This window comes from Mastomys coucha, unplaced genomic scaffold (assembly GCF_008632895.1).
Source record: "Mastomys coucha isolate ucsf_1 unplaced genomic scaffold, UCSF_Mcou_1 pScaffold18, whole genome shotgun sequence".
Classification (NCBI taxonomy): Eukaryota; Metazoa; Chordata; class Mammalia; order Rodentia; family Muridae; genus Mastomys; species Mastomys coucha.
The window spans coordinates 17,994,364-18,021,214 of NW_022196900.1; the positions used below are offsets into that span (position 1 = coordinate 17,994,364).

Genomic DNA, 26,851 nt, shown 5'->3' on the forward strand with positions numbered 1-26,851 from the left:
GTTTCTTTTTACAAAAAATTTAAATTATGTTTCTATTTATCATTTTATGTGCCTATGCGTTGAGTGCATGCATGGATGACATAGATAACAGAGTTGGTTCTCTCCTACCATGTGAGTCCTAGGGATCGAACTTAGAACATCAGACTTGGTGGCAGGAGCCTTTCCCTACTGAGCTATGTGGTACCTCGTGTCCCATTGGGTTGCTCAATTCAATTTCTTCAAGTTCAATTTCTCCCCTCATGTCAAACTCTATGGGGAAAAATAGAGGCTCAAGGTCCCATCGTGTGTGTGTGTGTGTGTGTGTGTGTGTGTGTGTGTGTGTGTGTGGGTGTGTGTGTACCTGTGTCTAAAAGTTGATATTAGGCATCATCCTCTCTTGCTCTCCACATTAGACACTGGAGCAGTTGTCACCTGCACCTAGAACTCAGTGAATTGACTAGTCAAGCTACCTGCTTGTTCTGGGGATCCCGTCTCTGCCTCCCATGTGCTGGGATAATGCACCCTGTTTTTCACATGGGTGCTAGAAGCCTGAATCCCAGTTCTCACCCTGACTGCTGAGGCATCTCTCCAGGCCTACCCTTCTCTGCCTTATACAATACTTCACCTCAGATGCCATTATCAACTCTTACTTCCTCTTCCTAAATTTGAAACATTTGAATCATTTCTGAATTTTCCCCTATAACTCAGAAAGGGAAATCACTCCCTCACTGAACTCTCAGTGGCTTCCTACTCCCAAGGAAGAAAATAACTAAACGACTTTGAATTTCCCCATATAGTTGAGCTGAATCCTCAGAATTCTGAGTCAGCTGTTGACCCTTCCATTCCACAGAGCTTGTCCAAAAGTCACCCAGCCTGTCCAGGTAGGTCATAGGAATGCAGTTTATATCTTTACTTAACTTTAAAGTCCACATTCACTGGTCAGAACAAATTGGTTTTTCTTGTGCTATGTGGTTTCGGTCATATTTGCAACCGTTTGTGTTAAATTAGTTGCCTTATTTTTCTTTAAATTAATTCATATTTCTCACTTGTATGTTTATACTAGAAATAATATTAATATTACAGTTGCTTGAAAACAGGTGGTCTCTAACAGCTCATGCTGGGTTTTCCTTACATCCAGCAGGTACCCGTCCCTCGTGGCCAACAGAGGCAGCTTTTCCTGTGGGCCTGGATACCCAGGATGTCACAGATGGTGGACAGTAACTTTGGCCCCTTATCAGTGTGTGGCTATAAAAACCATATGGCAGTAAGGCAACTGCTTCTCCATCCTGTGGCCTTGTTCCCTGATTTTTCCGCATGGGATGAGGATCCTTGTACTCGGGGATCATGAGGGTTAAAGGCGATGCCGCCATAAACCGGTCAGCACAACACACACTTTCCTTGGTGTGTCCCGTTACTGCTGAACTCCCATCAGACCTCTGAGCTCTAGAAGGTTGCTGGGATTTGTACAATGGAGTATCAGGATAGGGATACATGGTAGCTGGAGGGCTGCCCTAAGGCCTGCCAGAAGACGTGGGGTGAGTATGGCTCCTGCTGGCTCAGTAAAGGAGTCTTAGTTGGATCAGGGAGCAGGGCACTGGCTTGTGCCTACACCAAGGCCAGACCTCCATTCCTGTTAGTATTTAAAGCTATATAAGGGCCAGCAAGATGGCTCTGTGGGTAGGCGTGCTTGCCATCAAGCCTGACAACTGGCGTTGGATTCCAAGGACCTTTGACCTCTCAGTTGCATGTATATACACAGTAATCGTGCACAAGTCCATACAAAAATAAGATGGCTAGATCAATGTAATGACTAAAAATAAAGTGTGGGGAACCTAGAAAGCCTCGAGTAAATTTATAGAGAGCAGATGAAGTCCTGAGTGATGTTATTGGTGTCACAGGCACAGCCATGTCAAACTAACTCCTTAGACCCATGAAACACCAGAATAGCAAGGCCTCTCTGTGGTCCAAGTATGAGTATTTATGACGAACTGGCCAGTGTGTGCAAAAACTAGTGACCACAGCTTCTTCCTCTTGGACGCTTACAGACTGAGTCTGCTCGCTTACAGACACAGCCTACAGAGACTAGCTAACTCTGCCCTCTGCGCTACACAGAGTAAACACACTGAACTTCTAGGTTGTTGAAGGAGGTGGTGCCAGCTACCAGAATGGACATAGCCCACATACCCAGCTGTCCTGTGTATACCTGCGTGTCCATCTTTTCTTCATTCTCTGTTTCTAGTGGAGGGTGTTTGGCTCAGTATATTAAAACAATAACAACAATAATAACAATATATATATTTTTTCGAGACAGGGTTTCTCTGTATAGCCCTTGCTGTCCTGGAACTCACTCTGTAGACCAGGCTGGGCTCGAACTCAGAAATCCGCCTGCCTCTGCTTCCCAAGTGCCAGGATTAAAGGCGTGAGCCACCACCACCCGGCTAATAATAACAATATTTAACAGTTCTTTCTTTATATATCTATAGTACGTCCCCTCATTCCTCAGTGCTCTGAGGATGCCACTGGATATGCATAAGATTACCTATGCTCATGTTATGTCTGAGGAATGCTGGTTAACTTGGAGGTGCCTCTCAGTGTAGGAGGTGGGGTCAAGTCCCTGCCCTCTGATCCTAGCTGGCCCCTGACCAAGTCAAACACACAAAATAAGATAGGACTAGGCAAGCTAACAGTGAAATGTGAGCTACTTGGGCCGGGGCTGGATGAATTCTGGGGCTCTGGGCCTACGTAAAAAGGTACTGGGGCTGCCTCTCTCCAAAAGGCCTGGCCAGGAGCAGTTAAAGCCCCTGCAGACAGATTTCCTAATAGTTAAAAACAAAAACAACTCTTCATGCTCAAACACTGTCTACAGTGTAGAAAACACAGCAAGCAGCCCAGTATGGAATTTCAAGGTTGTAACTGGAGCATCCAGGAAGCTGAGGTCGAAGAATTGCTGCAAGATAGAGTACAGCCTGGGCTACAGTGTGGGAGCTGTCCCAGAAAAAACAAACAAACAAAAAAACCAACAAAGCAACTGGGTAGACAAGCCGCTGCTCCTCAGGTGGTGTCCCTGTGGCTCCGCCCCCAAGAGCCTGTTACCTTTCCTCCGGATCACCAGGGCCAGTTCTCTCGAGTGGGACTCCCGGCTTGCTTTGATGAACATCACCACCTGGTCGTGAGTGTGCTCTGAGATGTCCCGGCCATTGATCAAGACGATCTGATCCCCTTCATTCAGCTTAGGCATGCAGGTATCTGCCTGGTGGAGGGAAGCGACTTTCTCTGTTACTATAGCACCAGCCTCAAGGGGAAGAAGAAGGCCGCCTCCCTCTGATCCCAGACACCTGAGACTGCGATCAAATTTACCTCCTCTCCCCTGGGTACGGCTGTCATCATTTGTACAGCTGCTGCTAGGTGGACCTAGTAGCTGGTGGTGGGATTTTAACGTGGCTCTGAACATAAGCTATGAGTTGGCAAGCCAAGTTTACTGAAGCCATTTCTCCAGGGGAGCCCCACCTTGTTGATTACAATGACTCTCTTGATGCCTCCAACCTTCTATTTGCTGGATATACTGTTTGAAAATGCTTAGCCAGTTAAGAATGAACACGTATCTGTCTTATAAGGGAGAAACAGATTGTTCTCAGCCCAATACCAGGGACAGAAGCCACTGTACGGCAATGTTGTAGGAAAGCAAGCCTCCGTAATCCATAGAAACCACAAGCAAAAAGCTACTGGGAAATAGCTTGAAAAAAACCTCTATGTGTGTATGTGTGTGAGTGTGTGTGAGTGTGTGTGTGTGGTCACATGCGCACAGACATGGACAGGTGTCTTCCTTGATTATTTTCCACTCTATTTACCAAGGCAAGGTCTCTTGCTCATCTTGGAGCTTATCCTGGGGGTCCCCTGTCTGACTCCCAAAGAATAGGATTACAGGTGGCTACCACACCTGGCCCCTGACTTTAATGTGGGTTCTGGGGATACAAACTCCCGTCCTCGTGCTTGGGCAGCATGAACGTTATCCACTGAGCCATCTTCCCAGGTCCCAGGGTTTAGCTTGACCGAGGAGTCAGCCCTCTTCCCAAGAGGTCCCCTCTGAGGAGGCACAGTGTTCACATTTATGTTTTATTGAAAGCAAACCATCACACAGAAACCAGGGAAGATGGCGGGTACACTCACCCGTCTATTCCATATAGGCTTGGCAATGCATCATGCTACATCTTAAATATGTACACAGCAAGAAAACAGAAAAGCTGAGCAGTGGTGGCACCTGACTTTAATCCCAGCACTCAGGAGGACAAGTCAGGTAGATCTCTCTGTGAGTTTGAGGCTAGCCTGGTCTACAGTGAGTTCCAGGACAGCTGGGGCCACACAGAGAAACCCACTCTTGACAAACCACCAACTCCCCACCCCAGAAGAAAAAAAAAAAACAGAAAGAGGTAAAAGATCAAAAGATCTCTACTGGAAGCATGTTGGAGCATGTTGGAAGCCTGTTGGAGCATGTTGGAAGCATGCAACTCTGCCTCAGTTGCTTTGCCTTGACTAGTACTTCCTAAAGTTAAGTGTGCACACAAACCATCCAAGGATCTTGTTACAAAACAGACCCAAAGTGAGTAAGTAGGACCTGGGCATGTACCTGTGCTGGGGCCAGAAATCCCACATAGAACAAGGCCCCAGGTGACATAGTACTGCAGCTTCAGGCACCGACCACACTGCACAGCATGGTTGCAGCTACTGGACCTCCCACTCTTGGTCTCCGTCTGTCTGTGTCTGTATTACCAAACCCATGCTGCTACCAATCAAACCAAGCCAAGTAGCTGGTCAACCAACCAACCAACCAACCAACCAACCAATTAAAGAAAAACTAAATCCCAACAAAATCCAGGCATGGGGCATAGAGATAGAAACTTGTTTGACGTAGGGGAAAGCAAACACAGGAAGTCATGTGGAATATGTTTACTTACAGGCGACTCTGGGTTTATCCTTGAGACCACAAGCGGCATCTTTTGATCCACTCCTCCCTGTAAATATTTTTTAAAGTAAGCAAAACCAAAAATAAAACAGAACACTTGAGTAGTTTTGCTAACAAAGGTATGTAGACATAATAAATATGAGCATAGTTTAGGAAGGCTTTACCGGAGGATCAGTCACAGGGATGGGGACCCCTTTTGGAATTCTAGTGCATACTGCTGACCCCTCTTTACCCAGAAGCACATCCTGACGTCCCCATCACCTGAACTGAAGATGCCCTTGGAGGACCCAAAGACGCTTCCTGGAAAGGAACGTGTGCTTGCTTCTTCAAAAGAGGAGGCACAAGACCTCAGGAAGGGCCATGCGCACTGCGATGCTCCCAATGTGTGTAGAGGGCTGGTAGCCAGCAGGGGCAACTCTGCTCACTATACTCTAGCTCAGGAGTGGGGGCAGGCATGGGTGAGATGGAAGTTAGATGCTTCCTCAATAGATATTTAAGCTGTGTGGGAAATAGGGCCCTGAGGCAGTCACTTAACTCTACCACTTAATCCCTGAAGCTGTAATAGAATGGACACAGCACCTGTTTCAATAATGATATGTACACAAACAGATGGGTACTGGGTAGCGGGTGGCAGTTTGTAGCCGCTGCCTGAGGGACTCATTAGACAAGGAGGCCCAGAGACTTGAGCGAGTTGCCTCCCCATATCAGTTCAGCAGGGCTGTATGGTTCTCTAAATAATCCCTCCTGGGTGGGTTGTAACTGCACTGGATCACCCACTACATACTCAACTTTCGGAGCCCCAGGGTTCCTTTGTAAGATGCATTTAATGGCTGTCCTAGGGTTTATTTATTTCTTCATTTCCAGATGAGGCCTCCATAGCTCTGGCTGGCCATGAACTTGATATCAGTCTAGGCTGGCTTCAAACTCATAATAGACTTGCCTTACTCTCTGAAATGTTGGAGTTGAAGGCATTTGTCCCTATGCTCTGCTTATTCTAAGAGCTCACTAAGATGACAGGGGCCTAGTATAGTCTTGCAAATGTTGGGCACACAACAACAAGTGTATAATACAATGCAGCTGAACAACTACATAAAAAGCCCAGTTCTTAGCCCTGAGTAGTCTTTTTTTTTTTTTTTTTTTCCTGAGACAGGGTTTCTCTGTGTAGCCCTGGCTGTCCTGGAACTCACTCTGTAGACTAGGCTGGCCTGGAACTCAGAAATCCTCCTGCCTCTGCCTCCCAAGTGCTGGGATTAAAGGTGTGTGCCACCACTGCCCGGCTATTTTCTTTTTTTAAAACAAGATGTATTTATTATGTATGAGTGCTCTATCTGCACATACACCTGTGTGCCAGAAGAGGGCACCAGATCCCATTACAGGTGGCTGAGAGCCACTGTGTGGTTGCTGGGAATTGAACTAAGGATCTCTGGAAGAGCAGCCAGTGCTCTCAACCACTGCGCCATCTCCAGACCTGAGTAGTTTTTCATAGTGTATGCACGTGTGTGTTTGGGTTTGCACTCACCCATGTGAGTGAATGGGTATGAGCAGAGGCCAAAGGCCAACCTTGGGGTTTCATTCCTCTGGTGCTATCTAACTTGGTTCTTGAGGTCTTTTACTTGCTTGGAACTTGCCAGTAGGGGGTGCACCTGCTTCTGCCTCCCCAGTATTAGGATTACAGTAGTGCCCCACCCCCATCCCCACCCCACAATCTCTTTTAGGTAGATCCTGGGGACTGAAACCAAGTCCTCATGTTTGCATGGCAAGAACCTTACCAACTGAGCTCTTTGCAGCTCTAAGTGAGCTCTTCTGTTTTTTGTTTTTGTTTTTAATGCAGTGTAAGTAAGGTAGCGGATTTCTGACTGAAAATCAAAATCCGCCTGAAGAACCGTTTCATTGCATACAACCTAAGTTACAGAGGCTCACAACATACCTTCAGGTTAAATCCAAATCTTCCGTCTTCATCTGGTGTGATCCGGATCAGGACTAGGTAACCATCTCCGTCATCATTCTAGAAGACATGTGAGAGTGTTTGTTGACACCACTTCCTTCTGCAGTGGCTGGTGACAAGGTATTTTCTCTCTGTGAGAGCGAGTCACCAAGTTACAAGCCAGCGTGACAGGACGTGGAAGCCCCTCACCTTATCACAGTAGTACTGGCTGGCGTCCTCGATGGATCCCCCTATGGTCACCTTGTGGAAGTCTTCTAAGAACTGCTGGTCAACTCCATCTGGGGAGCAGGAGCCTGGAGCATTTGAAGATGGAGACACAGAACTGGATGACTTCTGGGTCGGGCAGCTTTGGGCTGGGTTGTTTTCGGACAAACTCCTTCATGGTGAGGAAAGAGGAGATGTTGTAATAAGTTGATCAATATTATCAGAGTAAATAAAGATCATTGGCTATTAGGGGCTGACCGTTGACAACAGCCCCTCCCCAGGTGCTTCAAAGGCTTAGGGGAAATGTATAGATCTACTCTGTTTTAACCTGAGAGTTGTTGCCTAGGCTGGTTTTGAACTTCTGGCTCAAGAGATTTTTCTGCCTTGGCTTCCTACCTGGGACTCTGCCTGGGGCCCACTAATTTGAACTTGCTGGGAAACAGAGCATCATTTATGGAGTAAGTGGCAGGGTCTATACGTTGATAATTGTAATTAGCACAGTAGCCTGCAAAAGTCTACCTCGGACTGCTTCACCACACACCCCACACATTCCCACCTCTGCTTCTGACTTTTGCTAACCCCCTATCCCAGGCCCTTGCCTAGAGACTGATCTTTTAAATGATGCTTCGGTTCACTAGCAGTTTAAAATTGGGGGGGTGGTGGGTGGGGAGGACAGGGTTTGGTTTTTGTTTTTTCAGTTTTTCCTTCAGTGTTGAGAACCCAGGGCCTCTCACGTGGTAAGCAAGGACAAGCTATCACCCACCCCATCCCCCGCCTAAATTAGCCTACTCTAAATATAAAATCGGTACCTATTCACACACAATGATTCACAGTCTTAATTTATTTGAACAAAATATTCACTTGGGAGACCAGTGTGGAAACAGATATGTGTAAGAGAAGAATTTGGCCTGCATCTGGTTGTCATCTCCCAAGTCTGTGATTAAAAAAGGTGCTTTCAATAAAATAACAATAAACCCTGTTTACTTACATTTTAAAATTTTAGTTCACGAGTTTTTATTTCACAGGGTTTCAAAATGCCTTTTCCTTCCTATATACAAAACTCTGGTCTAACGCCAGATGGGTCTACATAGTGAATTCCGAGACAGGCAAGGCTATACAGAGAGACCATGTCTCTAAAAAACAAATAAAACAAACGAAAATAAAAACAAACAAAAATCCCCTGATGTAGCTCAAACAGGGAACATGGTGCTGGAGAGATGGCCCAGGGGAGAGAGCACTTGTTGTTCTTATAGAGGACTTGCACCCAATTGGTGTTTCAAAATCATCTACAGTTTCAGTTTCAGGGGATTCAATGCTCTCTTTTATGGACTCTGTGAGCATCAGACACACATGTAGTGCACATACATGCATGCAGGCAAAACACTCACATGCATAAAATATAATAAATCTTAAAACACTTTGATTCTATCTTAAAACAGCGAACAGTAGTCACTACAAACACTGACATAGTCTAAGACACCCCACACTCCAACTTGTCTTCTACGTAGGGTGGGAGAGCTAGGGTCAGGGTGGTCTAATGAACAAGTGGCTACTGTTCGGGCCTATCAACTACACACTAAAGTTCATCCCTGCAGAGAACAATGACATTCTGCTTGGTGTTCAGGGTGGATGGACAAAGAGACCCAAGGAGGACATGGGATGATGAGAAGGTGGTTGGAACACTAGGATGTTGGGAGAGAAGAGGTCAGGATAGCACTGCTTTCTCTCTGGTTTGGTCAGGGCTCCCTGTGGAACTGCAGGGGATCCAAGTTCTAGGGAGGAGACACAAGCCCATGGAATGGGGGATTCAGGGAGGTTACTGAGAAAAGGGTGAAGGAGGCAAGAAGCCACTTCTGAGTAGGAGGTAGGCAACCGGATGAGACCGGTCCCCATCCTCCAGGAAAGAGCAGCCAGAGTGGGACAGGCACACCCCAGTCCCTGGGGAGGAAGGCGCAGAGACAGGCTGTCAAGCATTTGAGGACTACTGATAGAATAGGCATCAGTGACAAAAGCCACTAGAGAATCATCTTTTCTGAAGAGCTACAATGTTGGAGAGATGAGGAACAGCGCCATTTGCCCATGAAAGACTCACATGCGATGCTTTCTCTCACTCAAAAGACATCTGGGGAGGGGGGTCCAACCACATGAATGAGAATCGTATCAGGAAATAGGACCAAGGAAGACTGAGGTTGCCAGCAGGTGCAAACTGGGTGGCTCTGAGCCAGTGGCCCCTCCCTAAGACACATGGGAGCCATAACACAAAGATCAAGAGCAGAAGCTAGGTGGGGAGGTTCCAGGCTCTTGTGGGTGTTCAGCTCAGGGTCTGGCTCAGGGATAACAGCGATTACCACCACCCTACCTACACACAACGAAACCCTGTCCTTGGCTGGCTCCCTGAAAAGAAAGACTCCCCTCCCATATTTACTGTCCTCTGGTAAGGGGCTTGTGTATTGCCTAAGAATAGTGGAAGAGAAGGAAAAAGTGGCAAGAAGAACCAGACTGCTAAAAGGAAAGTAGGCAGGGCTGGCAGGAGGACTGGAAGGCAAGGTGGTATGTATGCTAAGAGCCTGAGGCAGGAGCTGGCAAGCCAGGCTAGCATGAAGATGGATCGCATAGTCTGAGAAAAATACAACTGTCCTTCAGCATCCTCTGAAGAGCAGTTCCAGGACAGCATCCACTGCAGATGTTTAAGTCTCTTAGATAAAATGCTCTAATGGTTTCGTTTTATCTATGTGCACCATCCTGTGTTTATAAAAGTCATCTTTAGGATACAGTACCCAATTCAGTGTAACGTTGCACAAACACTTGTCCTGACCTGATGAGAGAAAAAAAAATCTGTACACGTTCAGCTCTGACTCTGTGACCAGGGCATGTCTCATGACACTGGACACGCAGCTGATTAAGTCTGTGGTTGCAGAACATGTGGGCAGAGAGGGTCAGCTGTACCAACAATCCAAGTGCCTAAGAGCACAACAGACCGCCACGCTGCTGGGATGCCCGTCATTGGTAGAGTTCACAGACCCTGGGGGCCCAGAAGATGGGCTATAGGAACTTCTCTTTGGTTGTGGATGGAGAGAGATTGCCCCAAGGTCCCTTCCAAAGTATAGCAAGAGCTATCTGGTGTCCTGTGCGAGAGGACAGACCTTCAGGAAAGAGGCAAGCATCCAATAAGTTACTATGACAGGAAGATAAGGCTCTGGGGTACCATGTTGGTGACCCACTAGAACAATTATGAAAAAGAAACACTGATGTGGTCTTTGGGATACCAATCCGAGCCGCTGTGACCCCCATCTCCTGCAGCCATGAGGGCCAAGGGTGAGCTCTTCCTTAGCACATGCCTTCTCCCTTGTATCTGGGTGAGGGGATGAGGAATTTGGGGGGGTTTGTTTTTAATGTGAAGAAAAGCTGCTTCTCTGCCAGCATTGCAACTCCCCCTGGAAGCAAGGAGAAGCTCAGAGCAGTGTTGGAAATAACAAAAGCGCCCAGCCTGCCTGGGCACAAAGCATGCTGCCAAGGCTTCAAAACTATAATCATAAACTCTGCGGCACCGCTATAAATATGGAACAAACCAGCAAGTGACTCATCTGCCGGGACGATGTTCCTTCCCCGTGCACTGGGGGTGGGGTGGGGGGGTGGGGATGGGGCTAAGCTTTTTTCTTTTTTCCCCCTCTTTCCCTTTCTTCTTTTTTTTGAATGAGCACAGAACATTACACTTAATTCTTTTCCAAAAGAGTCCTCCTCGCTGTCTGTGAGCTCGTTCCTCCTCTGATTTCTTTGACAAAATGCGTCTTTTAGACTCTTAGCACAAATCTGCTGCAGAAAATATGTCAAAGGCTTATTAAATATTTTGTAAATACAATGGTACCGGCTGAGTTTCTTCTCACTTAACTTCAGGCCAGCCAGTATCTCTTGCTGGGGGAATGAAGCCCTCCTCCACCCCCAGATGTTAAGGTTTCAGAAAGCCCAGTGGAGAGCGATTTCCTGCCAGTGAGGAGGGGTCCTGGATGCCATGGAGGGGATCCAGGCTCTGGTTTTCCAACCATACATCACTTGTTTAGCCTAGCCACAAAACAGGTGCTTGGAGCTGTCAAGAGTCCCTTTACAATGCCATCATCTGTTTCCCCAAATCCTGGGCTGCAAAAGGAAAAGTGCTCTGGGAGTCACCTTAACAGAGAAGGTCTCCTGGAGACATTCAGAGAATCAGCATGCCGTGTGAATGGGGCAGGAAAAAAAAATTACCCAAGTCAAGAGAGAGCCCAGACAAGCAGACGTTGAACTAACTCATTCTCACCCGATCTGGGTGGTGTCCTGAAGATCTGCCCGAGAAAGCCTAGACATATTAGCATCCCTTGTGGCTAATATAAATCAGTGGGAAAATCTGGGTAGGCCACGCCCCTCCCAACCCTGACAGTTCTCCCAAGCCACAGAGCCCCACAGTGTGACAATGAAGGCAGATGACACAGTACTGACCCAAGTTTGGAGGAACCTAAAAAGGAAGCCTTATCAAATTCCACTTTGTGGTCCCTTCCCCACAACCAGCAAGGATGTTTAAAGATGAACTCAGAAGGAAGGGAGCTCTTTTAAATGGCCATGTGTCACCGGACAAGAGGCAAAGGTCTGAACCTGGTCTTGACCTTAGTCATGGGAGGCACGGAAACACAAAGGCTCCCAGAGGCTCCCCACCTACTCTACCAATGTAGAGCTGGGGGACAGGAGGCAAGTACACCACTGTGAAGCCAGGTGACAATCCTAACCTTGACTGTTGAGATAGTTTGCTTTGCATTCAATGGAGGGCAGAGCCATCCCAGGAGCAAGCTGGGATGACAGGAATGTTTACAGGAAGTATCTGTTGACCGCTATGGTGGGGCAGTCCATGTGACTGGATGTTGCTCAAAATGCATGCGCATTCATTTCCTAGTTGCTGAGCACACATCTTACTTCAGTCGGCTTAAAGCTAAGCAGCTTGCCCATGGTGGGTGGCTGCTGCACAGGCCAGTGAAAAGCTAGGTGCTCTTCAGTGCCACCAACAGGGAAAGTGTATGTGGACTTCCCCAAGCCCTTGGATGAGGTTCCCTAAGCCCTCGTTTCACCTGGTGCTAAAATAACAAGAGTCTGGAGGCCACCAAGGACTCAGACTGGTTCTATTCGCTATCTTCTATACTCCTGTTTTGCCCTTCTAGATCTGCTCATAGCCTGCAAAGCCGCAGGTTTATGCAATGAACCTCACACCCACCTACGGCAGCCTTCCAAGGAGTGCGGCAGGCTGCAAGCTGCAGCAACAGAGAGTGATCACTTCAACTAAAGAATCCTGGAGTTTCAGTCAGAAGGAAATGATGACCACAAGGATGATTTAAGCAGAGGTGTTAAAAACGCACATCATCGGAAGACCATGGTTTGCTGTGGGCAGGACCCCTGCATGGAGGTGGAGAGACCTGCAATTCACCTGGGAAAGTCTAACACACATGCAGGATGTGCTTAGTGTCTGTGAAGCCTCGAAGCTTAAATGGTAAATGTTTACAGATTGACTAAGGTACCTGCTTGCTAATCCTCCTCCAAGAGGAAGACATCTTTCTTCATTTTGGCCATTATTTGGGGCTTAACGGTTTGAATATCCAATGGCTAAGATTGACCTTCTAAAGCCTTACCCTTTCCTATCATGATTTAACTTAAAGATATGGCTTATGATCTACTGTTTACGTGTTTCAAAATACAATTTGGGATAGTTTATCCCCAAACACTCAGATATGATAGAATTTTAAAGGTGAGACATGAAGAGAAGAGACAGACCCAGGACTGGAGAAGCAAGAACAATTGAGTCTAACAGTTGAGCAGCTCTGAGCTCTGATAATCAAGGCAAAAGGGAGCAGATGCATACTGTTACTGAAAAACTAAGACACGATCCTGTCTTTAAGAATAGAAGTGCGACAGGCGTGGTGGTGTACGCCTTTAATCCAAGCACTTGGGAGGCAGAGGTAGGTGGATTTCTGAGTTCGAGGCTAGCCTGGTCAACAGAGTGAGTTCCAGGACAGCCAGGGCTACACAGAGAAACCCTGTCTCGGAAAAAAAAAAAAAAAAAAGAACAGATGTGTACTCTTTGCTGGCTTTCATCAATGAGGGGGTAATGTCTCTTTAGAAAGAGTGGATGTAAATGTGTCTGTAATCCCAGACAGGATTGAGGAGAGGACAGGAGGAGCAAGAGTTGAAGATCATCTTCAGCTACACAGCAAGTTAGAGGGAAGCCCAGGCTCCATGAAGCCTGTGACAAGTGAATATTATATAGAACAGTGAAAGACCAGAGTTCAATGGTCTCATACAGTAAGGACAGGAGGAAGAAGGACACTACCACATTGCCTCACTGGTCCCAAAAGAGTGACCACAGAAGGCTTGAGAAGAAACTGTTCCTGACAAACATGTGACAACAAAAAGCCAACTTTCACATTTTTTAATTGGCATGTGTAGGCTCGCACAGCTGGAGGTCAGAGGACAACTGGTAGAAGTTGGTTCTCCTTCCACCATGTGCATTTGACAGTGAGGGCCTTTGCCCACTGAGCCATTTTGGTATCCTTGTATTGTTTTATTTTAATCCTTTACTGTATTAAAACGAAAAGGAAACGAAACTGTTGTTCTGAGAAGGCTCCTACATGCTAGTATGGTCCTGACGGCTAAGGTCACACAGGGTGGTCAAGCTTACGTGATGTAGAGGAATCAGGGCAAGCATGTCCTTGAGTCTGTACTTGTGCTATGTAGAAATATCTCAAACCCAGCTCTGCCTGGTCTGAGTCAGTATAAGACCTGAAGGTTCTCAGAGAGCGGTACCTGCTCTTTTCTGAGCTCTGGGACACAGGCTGTCTACTGTACAGACAGGCATTAGGATTTTTGTTCCCATCTCAGGAGAGCATCTTTGGGAACTTGCTGCAGGCACCGGATACTGTGTCCTCTTAAGTGGCACCCTGGATTGTGCAAACTCAACGGGCCAAAGTAGAGAAAAAAGGTAGAAAGATTCTAAGTCTTACTCCCGGTGTGGGCTGTGGTTCTGGGAAACTTCTGAGTCGCTGTCTTTGGGGGATAGGGATCCCTTGTAGGTATAGAACACATCCTCGGTCTCTGTGATGTAGGTCATCTCATTGGCCAGGTTGTCCACAGAGGAATGGCGGGGCTTGCGGATTTCATGCCGGAGCCGTGGACTTCGCCTGCAAGGGGGAGACGAGCAGTACATGAGAGGTTTGACCCAATGGCAGCTGTGTGACCTTGTGACCGGGCCTCTCCCTGGATGCCCAGACTGGTGCTTAGAAAGTCAGATCCAGAGCTGGGTGTGGTGGTACATACCCATAACTCTAGCACTAAGGAGGATTAAGTGTTAAGGGGCAGTCGGGAGGAATTAATGAGAACCAGTCTCAAAAATAACCAACACAAATATAAGTCAGAGCCAGTGAGGTCATTCTTAATCCAGTAGAGTAACATCCAGCCAGGATGACACAAGTCTCAGGCAGGTTTGGGTAAGTGATGTGGCTCCCAGAACCATAGTCTCCATTTAGAAATGGGAAGAACCAAACTGGCTTATGCCATTGGTTTGTGAATATAAATTAAGGGTGAGTTAGTCTTCTAGAAAACTCAAAACATAACTTTTGTCACCAATTCATCAATGTACATTGACAGGTTTAAGAAGGCAGTATTAACTTCTCACTGAATTTCACTTCATCCAAGAAGGAGTAACTAACCTTAAAACTTGTGTGCATGTGTATGTGTGCATGTGTATGTGTGTATGTTTGGTATATGTGTATGTGTATGTGTGCATGGTGCGGTGCATGTGGATGTATAGGATCAGGGGGTGGTATCAAATGTCTTCCTCTGCTGCTCTTATTTTTTGAGATAAGGTCTCTCATTGAACCTGGACCCAGCAACCCAGCTAGGCTGGCTGGCTGGCTGGCCGGCTGGCCCCTTCGATCCTCTTATCCCTGCCTCCCAGCCCTGGGATTATAGACATCTCATGCCTTGCTTTCTAAAGTGTATGCTAGCATCTATACTCAGGTCCTCCTGTTCACCCAGTGAGCACTTCCACAGACATCTATGGACCGGGGATGCTTGTTATTTTTGTAATGTTCTCCTTTTTAAACATCTGTAATATGACAGGGACCAGCATGCTACAAAGTAGTCAGGCGATCTCAGATAAGTCCCGTCACCCTCTCTGGATCTCAGTTGTACCTACAGGCCCTGAGAAGGAGCCAGATGGGACAGTGTTCATAGAACACTTGAGACTGCCCCTGGGTGTCAGGCCTTCTATCACCTGACCTCAAACTCTCTTCTACAGCATTCCCAGCTTCCCTTTGTCAGCTATTTCTCTTTGGGACTCCTGGGAACTTGCAACCCCCCCTCCTTTCTGCACAATCAATACTGTGTGTCCATCGTGTAAGCAAGATGGCTCTTGTGACTCCTGGGAGAGGATCTATAATTAGCAGCAAGAGAGCCAAGCCAGAGACATAGTCACATCCAACCTTGCTAGTTCCTGAAGCTAGGAACACCCGGGGCTCTCTCTGCCTCCTTGACAAGATTCCACATAAACTAAGCTGGTTCTTTACAGCCCACACCATTATCGTCATCACCACCACTGCCCAGGACATGTGGTCCCTTGTAGAAGGTCCTTTCCTAGCAGGTCTCTCTCCCCATATCCCTTAATCCCATAGATCCTAGGTAGGAAATGTCCACCTGTCTTGCAAGCCACAATGCTAATCGATGGAGCCAGGGTACAATCTTTTCCTGCTTCACTTCTCTTCTTGCCGATGCTTGGACACTCACAAAAAACGGCTGATGTCTTTGTGGACCATTAGAATAACGAATAGAAAATTTCGTTTGATCCTTTTCTGAAATAAGCTTATGAAGAAGCATTCATACATTATTCCATTTGTGGCAAACTTAGAACCCTGGGGATCTCACATCTTTCCATCCTTAATCCTTTTAAAGTCTTTACTGTGGGACTTCTTAGAGCTTAAAGATGCTAGCTACCCTGTGCTATGATTCTAAGGCGGGCATCTCAGAAAGCCTCGGGGCACATGTTATTACTTATTTATTTGTAGGGTCATAGAATGAAATCAGGGTCTGCACATGCTGTGATGTATTTTATCACCGAGCAATGCCCTCAGGCCTGTCTCAATTTATTAATTTTTCAGAGGAGCAGTTCAAGAATGTAGTTAGGTAGGTTAGATCATGTCTAATTTTCTAGCATAGCAGGGTAACCCTGTTGCACAATAATCAATTAAAAAATCCAAAATGGCCAATAGAAAGGATTTGCTTTTTTATTTGTGAGAGGCTAGGTCCACGTAGCCCAGGCCAGCCTTCAACTCTTTGTTCTCTTGTCTCAGGCTCCTGACTGCTAAGCTTGCTAGTATCTACCACCATGTGCAGCTACCAGAAGGAATTTCTAAGTTCTCAACACAAAGAAATGCTACTTGACTGATGGATACGGCAGTTAACTTGATCTGAATACTAGATATGTACTGGACCATCACCATGTGTTTCATGAACAGATAAAACGATTTAGGTGAACTTGTAACTTTCAGGCCACCTTAGCATTATCAGAAGACTCGCTCCTACAACACAGACACGCACACAGGAAGCCTGACTCTAGGCCATCTCTGCTGAAGAATGTAAAGCCAACTCTGTTTTTGAAAGAGAGAAGGTATCTGCTGGCGTATGGCATAAAAGAGGACCTACCAGTTGGGAGTGATGGGAGGGGACCGGGAAGGCAGACTCTTGGTTTCTAGGCGTTCCACCGATAAGGACCTCCTCATGGCTGGGTTCCATACCATCCCTCCAATCACCTTTTTGCAATATTGGTTATTTATAGACCTGCAAAACAGATACAGGGTCAATGTCTACATTGACTTGTTCAACAAGAAAGCAAGTGCAACAAGAAAGCAAGTGCAGGGCTGGAGATTTGGCTCAGTGGTTAAGAGCAGCAACTGCTCTTCTGAAGGTCCTGAGTTCAAATCCCAGCAACCACATGGTGGCTCACAACAATCCATAATGAGACCTGACGCCCTCTTCTGGTGTGTCTGAAGACAGGTACAGTGTACTTACATATAATAATAAATAAATCTTAAAAAAAAAAAATAAGGTAAGTGCAGCATCCATAAAATGTAGTCTTTCCCCGGAAGGTGCTGACTCAGCACCATAATGACACCAGCTCCCTCAGAATAGCTGGACTATGACCAGTGGAGGGAGGCAGTCAATTCCAGAGTGTCCTTTCAAGCTTCTATCTATCTATCTATCTATCTATCTATCTATCTATCTATCTATCTATCTATCTATCTATCTTGGTGTTTCGAGACAGGGTTTCTCTGTATAGCCCTGGCTGTCCTGGAACTCACTTTGTAGACCAGGCTGGCCTTGAACTCAGAAATCCGCCTGCCTCTGCCTCCCAAGTGCAGGGATTAAAGGCGTGTGCCACCACTGCCCGGTCCTTTCAAGCTTTTAAAGGCTAGACTTATTTATTTTGTATGGGTGTGTGTACGTGTGTGAGGGAGTGCCACGGTGTACTTGTGGAGCTCAGTGAACACGGGTCAGTTTTGTCTTTCCACCATGTGGGGCAGGGGATCGAACTCAGTCCTTCAGGCTTGGCAGCAGATGCCTTTACCCCGCTGGCTTTTCTTGAGGTCTTCTGGTGAAAGTACTTCTGTGTTTCAACTACTTTAAATTGCTGAACCACTTCTAGACTGTACCAAAGCTACCAAGTTAGAAGGAATGTCAGAATAGCACAGGCAGCACAGACCAGCACAGCTTCAATAACTTCAGTGGATCTACCTCACCACTTGCCTCCTGCTGGCACGAACAAAAGCAGTCATCCTTGCAGATGATCTCTGTCACCCTGGCCACCAGATGCAGTGACCACAAGTCACTGAGAACTCTTTGATAGAGACACAGAGGATGTGCTTAGAACAGCTTCAGGTCCTGTCCTCTGAAGGATATCTCTGAATTTTATTTATAGTTCAGAGAACTGACATCCCGAGGAATAGAGTGCCTTAGTAAACTGTCTGAAGTCTGGTTAGCAGTAACTGTTCTGGAATTTTCTAATTTTACACCATGCTCTAATGTCTTAAACATTGCATGAATTTCCTTATGCCCCAAAACCAACTGACGAAAACAACAAAACAAAGAAATACAATGAAATTCAGGTTTTAGTTTACAATAACGACTGACTGCGGCTGTCACCCAGATCAAAGTTCACTGCAGCATCACTAGGAGACCTATTCCCCTGAGGCCAGTTATAGCAGAAGCCACATGACCACTGATTAAGGCTGTCAAATTAAAGTTAGGGAAGCGGGCAGCAAGGCTCCGAGGCTTAATGTGGCAGATCCCTAAAGCACATGTCATGGGTTATTAATAGAAAATTGGAACTGTTCCATTGTCCCTGGAAAATAATGAACAAATTCTTCTTTCACAGAACCTATCAGAGGACCCAACACACAGACCTACAGATGTATCTCTAGGGCTGAGCTGACCACGGTTTCCTCATCTGTGAAATGGACAGAAGTGATAAGGGCTGGGGAGATGGCTTAGCTCGGTGCTTACCACCAAGTCTAATGACTTGGATTCAATCCCCGAGACCCACGGGGCAGAAGAAGAGAACTGACTTCCAGAAATTGTCCTTGGACTACGACATGTGTACCATGGCAGGCATGTGTTTTCTCCCATGCCACCCACACATAAATAAATAAATGAAAAAAAAATAAGAGTCAAGCTGGGCAGTGGTGGCACACGCCTTTAATCCCAGCACTTGGGAGGCAGAGGCAGGAGGATTTCTGAGTTCGAGGCCAGCCTGGTCTACAGAGTGAGTTCCAGGCCAGCCAGGGCTACACAGAGAAACCCTGTCTCGGAAAACCAAAAAAAAAAAAAAGTCAAAATTATACATATAAAATATATAGTCAGAATTAATAAGATGGTACCAATAAGAAGCTAATGACTTGTACCCCAAGCTACCTTCTATTCCTCAAGTGACCCTATATAGAGATTTAAAAGTGGCTGCTTTGAAACTGTGGGTTGCAAAATACCTCTGTAACAGGGCAGATCTAATGGAGCAGAAGAGTCCCCAGTAAACCCTTCCTGAACTCCTGAACCCCAAATCTTCAGATATAATAGACTAATTGTTGCTGTAAGCTCCAAATTAGGGGTTCTTATGTCACACAAGATGAGCAGGACCCAGCCTGTACCCTGTACTGTTTGCAGAGAAAGAAGTTTGCAAATAAGGATCTGAGACAGCACACCAAACTCAAGGAAGAGGGGCTGGAGAGAAGGCTCAGTGTTTAAGAGCACTGACTGCTCTTCCAGAAGCCATGAGTTCAAATCCTAGCAACCACATGGTGGCTCACAACCATCCGGAATGAGATCTGATGCCCTCTCCTGGTGTGTCTGAGGACAGCTACAGTATATTTACATATAATAATAAATAAATCTTTAAAAAAAAAAAAAACTCAAGGGAGAGAAGATTTGAACTCTTGTCATACAGTGTTGGAATACATCCTTTCAGTCCCTCATACGCCACCTTCCCATCTGCGTGGGGAATCAGGTCTAGGCAACTCTTCTTTGGAAGGAAACTGCTTCCTTCTAACGAATACATGAACAGTAGCATTATAACATCTGGGTGGGGGCCGCACCAACACATCAACAATAAGGAGGCCCCCTGCCAACGGCCGTCACCTCATTGGGCTTCTGCAACTAGACTGTAGTAGGAATCCTCTTTACATGGCCCAACAGCAGCACAGAAGCTGGGCACAGCAGAGAAGCTCACTGGCACTTCTATACTCAACTGACTTCCTATTTCTTCATCCTGACTTCCTTGACTGTACAAATCTGTCTGCAGATCTGACCTGCTGGAGCACCTGAATCTGACTCCAGAACTCTCATAGACATGGGGCACTAAGCTGCCATGGCTGCTGCTGCTGCACACGCCAGGTTCCTGAGGCTCCTAGTCAGGGATGCCAGGCTTGGAGTGCTCGGCATTACTTCCATCAAGGGAAGTCCCCCAGGAGGGCATGACCTGGGGTGTGTTCAACAAAGATGCACGGCCTCACCAGCTGCAGCGATCTGGGCTGTCAGTCCTGGCGCTGTGAAACAGCAGCAGGTGAGCCCTCCGCAGACAGCGGGGCCATTGCTGATGGCCGACAGTATCACACTTGGGAACAGGTCTCATCTGAGGCCTCTGGCTGGCTAGAGGGACCACCACAGAGGAAGAGGACTCAGTTTCCATGTGGTATCATGGGGATGCTACAGCTGTCTCCACTACATTACTCTTATGACCTGCTCAGTAGTAGAATATTGAATGCATAGAAATAGTAGTCAGAAATACAAGAGCTAAACATTTTAAAGATGTTTATTCTTGGTTCATAAGAAATAATACCACCCCTATCAGAGGCAATTTGCCACTTACTAAATCATTACACTATCTAAAGACTAACATGTAAATAGGAAAGCCACTAGAACATTCTTAAAAAATTTCATATCAAACAATAGCTTATACTTGAGCTTCATTTAGATAAAGCCACATTAACGATAATCAGTCAGTTTTGAAAAATCAGCAAATGGTTTAGAAATCCTAGCAACTTGATAAACAATTTCTGCTGTGTCTTATACAAAGCTGGCTTAGAATAAGCACAGTTAATTTAGAGACCCAAAGGATATATCCCAAAGGATATTATTTTAAAAATTATAATGTACACATGATATATATGTAAATTTACTGCACTGTTCTTCCCATTAAGTATTTTGAATAACATTTCTGTAGGTAACATTTCTCTTAGGTTCATTACGGGAACCAAATACAATTAAATATGTGCCTTCCTTTTATAAAACTAGGTAATTGTCAATTATAATTATTATTTTGTAACTACTATAGGCAACATATTCTGAAGTCACCTGACTCTGGATACCTCTGTTCATTTTTTATGGGGTGTCTTATTGATTAATATTGTGGGGGAGGGGCTGGCTTAGTGGCCTCCAGCTGTGAACCTAACACGTTGGCACCAGAATGACATTCAGTGACCTTTATTGGACAGGGCGTGGTGGCAGTTGCAATATTAGCTGTCTGGGAACTCAGCAGGGCTGAGGGTACAGAAGCTAACACTGGGATAGTAACATGTACCTGAGTGTGTACAAAGGGCTCAGCCTCCCTTGGAGACTCAGCCACCATTGAGGGATCTATAATCTGGTGTCCAGCCCCAGAGTTGCCTCTCTGCCCAAAGATGTCCATGAGTCAGGGTTGAACAGCACACATTAACACCTCAGGATAACATATACTCACTTTTTGGGGTTCCTGGAGCCTAGAGTCCAGTACTGAGACAGAACATTCTTTTCCTGAGGTAGTAACTTTTTTGCCTGAAAGAACGAATGGTGTTCAACGCAGGATTTCCACAAGTTTTTGCAAGATCGGTAATTCAGCATGTTGAAGGCCACTATATGTTCCCTGGATTCAGCCTGGGAGGAAGAATGGTAAAAGTATACAGGGTGGTAAAAATGTGTCAAGCTGGCTGCTACCCATATGTAACAGTCAGTAGTGACAGGAAGGGAGCAGGCTTCCAGATACCTCAGATGTACCCCAATGTCCCAGGACTATTTTGGAGCAGGGTTGTGAACCCTCCATGAGTGGGATAATAGAAATAGCCTGAATCCATGACTCCCCACCATCTGGGGTCCCTCACAGTCACTCTTGTCTCAAACCGGCTTAGCGTTCAAGAGAGGGCTTGTTTGCTGCTACCATCTGATAACTTAAAACTCAGCTCTTTCCTGAAGAAATAGTCTTCCACCAAGCAGGCAGTAGAGATGTGAGAATCCTGAGGATTCTCCATTTCTACCCCAGAGTAAATTCCAGTGCTCATTATATAATAACCGATTCCATCCTTAGTTTTGCCTCCAGCCTACTTGTGTTTAAGTTTTCCAGTTCCATATGCATTTTGGTACCACCCTGACCTTCCTTGCACTAGAAGTGGGGATGGGGTTGGAGGCAGTCAGACAATCTAGGTTTCAGTCCTTGGTACCCCGAGCTTTAGTGATCCCATTTCTAAGGGCCCATTCTCTGTGTGGGGCCAGTCTAAGGGCATATCATATTTGAAATGCTGGGACACGGACACAGCGACAGACAGTCGGTGACAACTATGCAGCATAACAAGACAGGGCGTGGTGCGGAAAGGGCAGGCGCCTTGGTTCAAATTCCAGCTCCTTCACTCTGAGGCTGTGGGAGCCTTGGCTTCTTTACTGAGTGTACTTCTGCTGTGGCTAAGCAAACAAACAGAGTTGTCTAGGATCCTGCCGACTCCTCCTGTAAGACCCGGTCAGAAACAAGCTATCTCCTTCAGCACTTAGCTGTGTGGTCGCTTCCTGCTATGCTGTGCCGGGTGTCCAAACTGGGCCCTTTTGTCTGATCCATAGAGCTCCCTGAGAGGTGGGCACTGAGCTTCTAGAAATAAGGGAATATGGACTAGGAAATGAAAGAAAATGCCCAGCAGTGAAGGGGAAGAGGAAGGTTCTAGATCTAGAGTCTAACTCTAAAGCAAGGTCATCATCATTCTCCACACAGGCGCCGACTGACTCACAGAGATGACCACAGGGTCTGAAGACCTGACAGCAAGAGTCTTTCCTTCGTAAGACACAGAAAGCAATCCCCGAGGAGCTGAGACAGGGACGAGCCTCAACAACACGGCAAACACAGCAAGTGGGGACAGAACTCACCTGTTTTTGCCGCTGGTGTATGAAGAACTTTTTCCTTTTGAAAGAAATTTTGAGTATGTTCACCCTGTAAAAAGCAAAGCAAAACAAAACCACGCATAGCACAAAAAATAAAGCAAGGTGCGAATCAAACAAAGACATCGGGGGCTCAGCCGGGCTCCAGCCAACCCTCTTCTGCATGGGTCCTCTATTTCATGATCCGATGACGGCGGGCTCCTGGGAGTGTGTCTTGGCCGAACTCAAGGAGCTGACCGAGCTGGATCTCCACGGGGCCTCTGGATTGTGAGGCAGCTTTTAAATAACTAGGAGCGTGGGCCATGCGCACTCTTTGCTGTTAGTCTTTTTGTGACACTGAAGCCCTGCAGGAGCTGGTGCCTACATGGGGGAAGACAGCTGAGGGCAGTGTGGAGCAGAGGGAGGACAGGCCTGGGTTGCACCCCAGCTGTTACTTAACAGCCACGTGTGCATAATACAGAATAAAAGGCACTCGTCATCACCAAATATATTTTCATATACCAGGACACTGCCAGGGGCTTTATAAACACCGTCTCTGCTGGGTTTTGCAACAGTCCAGAATAGTATGTAGTTATCCTTTAGAAGAGGAAGCTGAGGTGCAGAGATGTCACTGCTTGGAGCCAAGCTCTGAGCTTGGGGCTCAGGCTCCAAAGCCTAGGATCTTGGACTCTGTGATATCTGCTTGAGTGGTGGCCTACGACAGCCTTTCTTACCATGGTCGTAGGACAATTTAGATGGCATAAGCACGCCAAGTTCTTACATGAGTATGGTACACCACAGGCTTGCAGTGTTGGCTGTCTTGATTAAAACTGGTGAGTGAAAGCAGTGTGTGTGTGTGTGTGTGTGTGTGTGTGTGTGTGTGTGTGTGTGTACACAGCTGGGTGCATACGTGGAGGCCAGAGGTCTACCTTAGATGACTTTCCTCAGCTGCTGTCCATCTTATTCTGAGACAGGGTCTGTCTCTCATTTGACCCGGAGCTCACCAATTACATGAGGCTAGGCCAGTGACCTCAGAGATTACCCTCTCTGACCCACCAGTGTTGGGATTACAAATGTGTGCCGTCAAGTTCAGTGCAAGCTCACCTTTTAAATAGATTTTATTCACTATGACAAGCTACTGTAATCCACACAGTATTGGAGGAAGAAAGGAAGTCTACTATTCCCGAGAATCCTGTGAAGACCTTGCTAAGAGCATTCTAGAACAGAGACACTGAATACATAAAGTGAAAGTGTATTTGAGTGGTATTTCCCCAGTGGAAGACAGACAGACATACACACAGAGCACACACAGAGCACACTTGCATTATATATTAAAAATAAACACTTATTATAAGTATTGGCTGGCAGATATACCCATTTAACTAGTGAATTTTGGGAATGGTTGCAAGCTAGAGCAGAAGGCTCTTATGTCCTGTTTGTTTGTTTGTTTGGAGGCGACCATCATGGACCATGCTATACCCTGAGGTGGCCGGGTCTCCTCCCTCAGTGTTGAGGGGCAAGCACAGGAATTCCTATTTCACAGGACTCTGGAGAACCTACTCGTCAGTGTGTGAACCTACTTGTCTTGCTTGGCACAGACTGCCTGTGTGCTACTGGCTTCATATGAGGGGTCCCCTGCCTGTCCCCCCTGGTTCAGAGGGTTCTGTCCCACAGCTTCCAACTCTCTTTCTCTGATTGTGTTCTTCACCACAACAAATCTGAAGAACGCAGATGTGATTTCCAGCCTGCAGGTCCTACATTGGGCTGCCACCTGCCCTTTAGTCACAGGAACTATGACACATACTGCGTGTCTAGAGGGACCAAGCCTGTGTCAGGTCCCAGGGGAAGAAAGAACAAGACAGTGGGTGGACACCCACCTGGACATGTATAACCTAATGAAGGAGACAGGTGCCAAATGATGCACACAGCCATAGCCTTGTGACCACTGCATGCAGGAGAATCTAGTTCCCATAAGAGCATCGATGATTAAGTCTCCACTCTGGGTCCTGTGAGGCTCTCCATGGCCAAGTCACTCTCTAATCGCTGGCCACGGCACAGCATGCTCTAGCCTTAATCAACCATCTACCCTGGACTGACCACTGTGTTCTCCCTGTTCCTGGAGGTACACACTCTCTGTATCTTCTTTCTAGAATGTACACCCTGAGGCCAAAGCCTGTTCTCTTCAGAGTCGCTTCTGTAGGCTCTGGGCCCTTCTGCACCCTGCCCTTGCTCAGTCTCCAGGGCTGACCTCTCTACTGGTCTCTGAGGTTTTCAATTGTTATAGTTGGGGTCTGAGGTGCTTGTGTTTGAACACTCCATCCTGTTCAAGGGTCTGTGCTTCATAAGCATGGCATACTGGATCCTCTGGCATACTAGATCCTCTGAACTGTAAGCCAGCTTTGCTTCCCTTAAGTTGCTGCTTTCAATTATCATGTCACAGCGTTATAAAAAGTAAGTAATACAGCACTGGCTCCGTTGCCTGGGTACAGTAAACTCAAACTCATCTTGAAAAACCAATCAAGTCTCCCCTCGGCCATCTCTGCTCTTGTTTTCTATAGATTCAGTTGCCTGGAGTTAATCACAGTTTGAAAATACTATGGCCCTGACTCTTTTAAAGCAGAGACAGGCTTTTAGCAGGAGCCAGACTGAAGCTGAAGAATAACTGAGATTATCAGAAAGAGGCCCTGAGGAGGTGTGCCAAGAGTCCCTGTCCGGCCTTCCCCAAAGGCTTCTGTTTACAAACCTGCTTTGTGAAGTTTTTGGCTTCTGGATATCTTTAAGGATATCCAGAATCAGATATCCTTATCAGGTACCTGAAGTATCCTTAAGGGATCCAAATCTGCCTCTAAGTGTGACGTTCAGAACCTGCTTATGGGACCTTCAAGCTAAACTCTGGTGGCATTTGGGTTACAGAACTAGAGGATTAGAGGCACTTAAAGAAAATCAGGCCCGCGCTCACTGCCTGGTCCTTTGTTCCGAGCCGGCCAGAGAACCCCAAAGACCACACCCCAGGTTAGCCAAGCCATGGCTGGGGTTTCCTGTTTCCAGCGAGGGCTCAAGAAGGTCTTGTCGTCTGTCATACTGATTCTATGGTAAAACTAGGCAGGACAAAGGCACAATTTGTTGAAAATCAAATGTACATAAAATGAATTGAAAACCAGTGTCTGTAAGTGTACATCCTATTTACGCATGTCCTCACAAACACAACTGTTAGTGGCAGAGTATAAAATGCGTCTGGAGTGACAAACTGGATGTGACTTTCAAATGCACCACCATTAGCAGCATAAGCCTGAAAGGTCTTACAAACGTCCTTGTTCTACAGCTTTCTCTGCTGAGAAGTCAGGGATAAGAATGGTTTATTCAAGGTTTAAGTGAGATAAGTAAAATACAGAGTGACTCGACTTGGACATTGCCAACAATAGATAATATGACACCTGCTATCACGGTTATGGCCCGTGTAATTTTATTTATAGGTTTTTATCCCCATTATAAATAATGCTGTGATTAACATCATACTGTCTCCATTTGTATATTCTAAGTGGTCAAACTGAGGAATAGGCGTAAACCTAATGTCAAATCTGGCTTGCTACAACTCTGCCACCCAAATCTCCTTCACCCTGTCTATAAATTTCCATGCGGCCGCTTTTCTTTGCATGTGTGTACTTCCATATCTCTCTCAGCCTGCAGCACCCACTCTCCTTGACCTGCCCCACCCCTGCCTCCACTCGCTTATATTATCATTTATTTAAATGTATCATCTAGGTGGTGTAATATTTTCCCAAAGAACGCTCCATTGCCTGGGTACAGTAAACTCAAACTTTTTTTTTTTTTTTTTAGTAAACTCAAACTTATCTTGAAAAACCAATCAAGTCTCCCCTCGGCCATCTCTGTTCTTGTTTTCTATAGATTCAGTTGCCTGGAGTCAATCACAGTTTAAAAATACTACGGCCCTGACTCTTTTAAGAGAAAGAGAGAGACCATTTAGTAGACTTAATTCATAAACTTTATCACAGGCATGTATATAGAGGAGAAAAAAAAACCCAACACACACACACACA

At 46.3% G+C, this 26,851-nt stretch overlaps 1 protein-coding gene across 11 annotated transcripts in view; it reads right to left on the reverse strand.

Moving 5' to 3' along the window:
- Ptpn3 (protein tyrosine phosphatase non-receptor type 3) overlaps nucleotides 1-26,851 on the reverse strand; it is a 151,882-nt gene that overhangs the window by 29,333 nt on the left and 95,698 nt on the right. For 10 of the 11 annotated variants that reach the window (XM_031377461.1, XM_031377463.1, XM_031377466.1 and 7 more), the window contains 8 exons: nucleotides 22,803-22,866; nucleotides 21,379-21,551; nucleotides 16,797-16,931; nucleotides 14,102-14,278; nucleotides 7,074-7,260; nucleotides 6,867-6,944; nucleotides 4,932-4,988; nucleotides 3,073-3,229 (listed from right to left, as the gene is read on the reverse strand). In XM_031377461.1, coding sequence (XP_031233321.1) covers nucleotides 3,073-3,229; nucleotides 4,932-4,988; nucleotides 6,867-6,944; nucleotides 7,074-7,260; nucleotides 14,102-14,278; nucleotides 16,797-16,931; nucleotides 21,379-21,551; nucleotides 22,803-22,866 — 1,028 coding nt within the window. The remainder of the gene's footprint in view (nucleotides 1-3,072; nucleotides 3,230-4,931; nucleotides 4,989-6,866; nucleotides 6,945-7,073; nucleotides 7,261-14,101; nucleotides 14,279-16,796; nucleotides 16,932-21,378; nucleotides 21,552-22,802; nucleotides 22,867-26,851) is intronic. The other variant, XM_031377471.1, reaches the window with a different exon arrangement.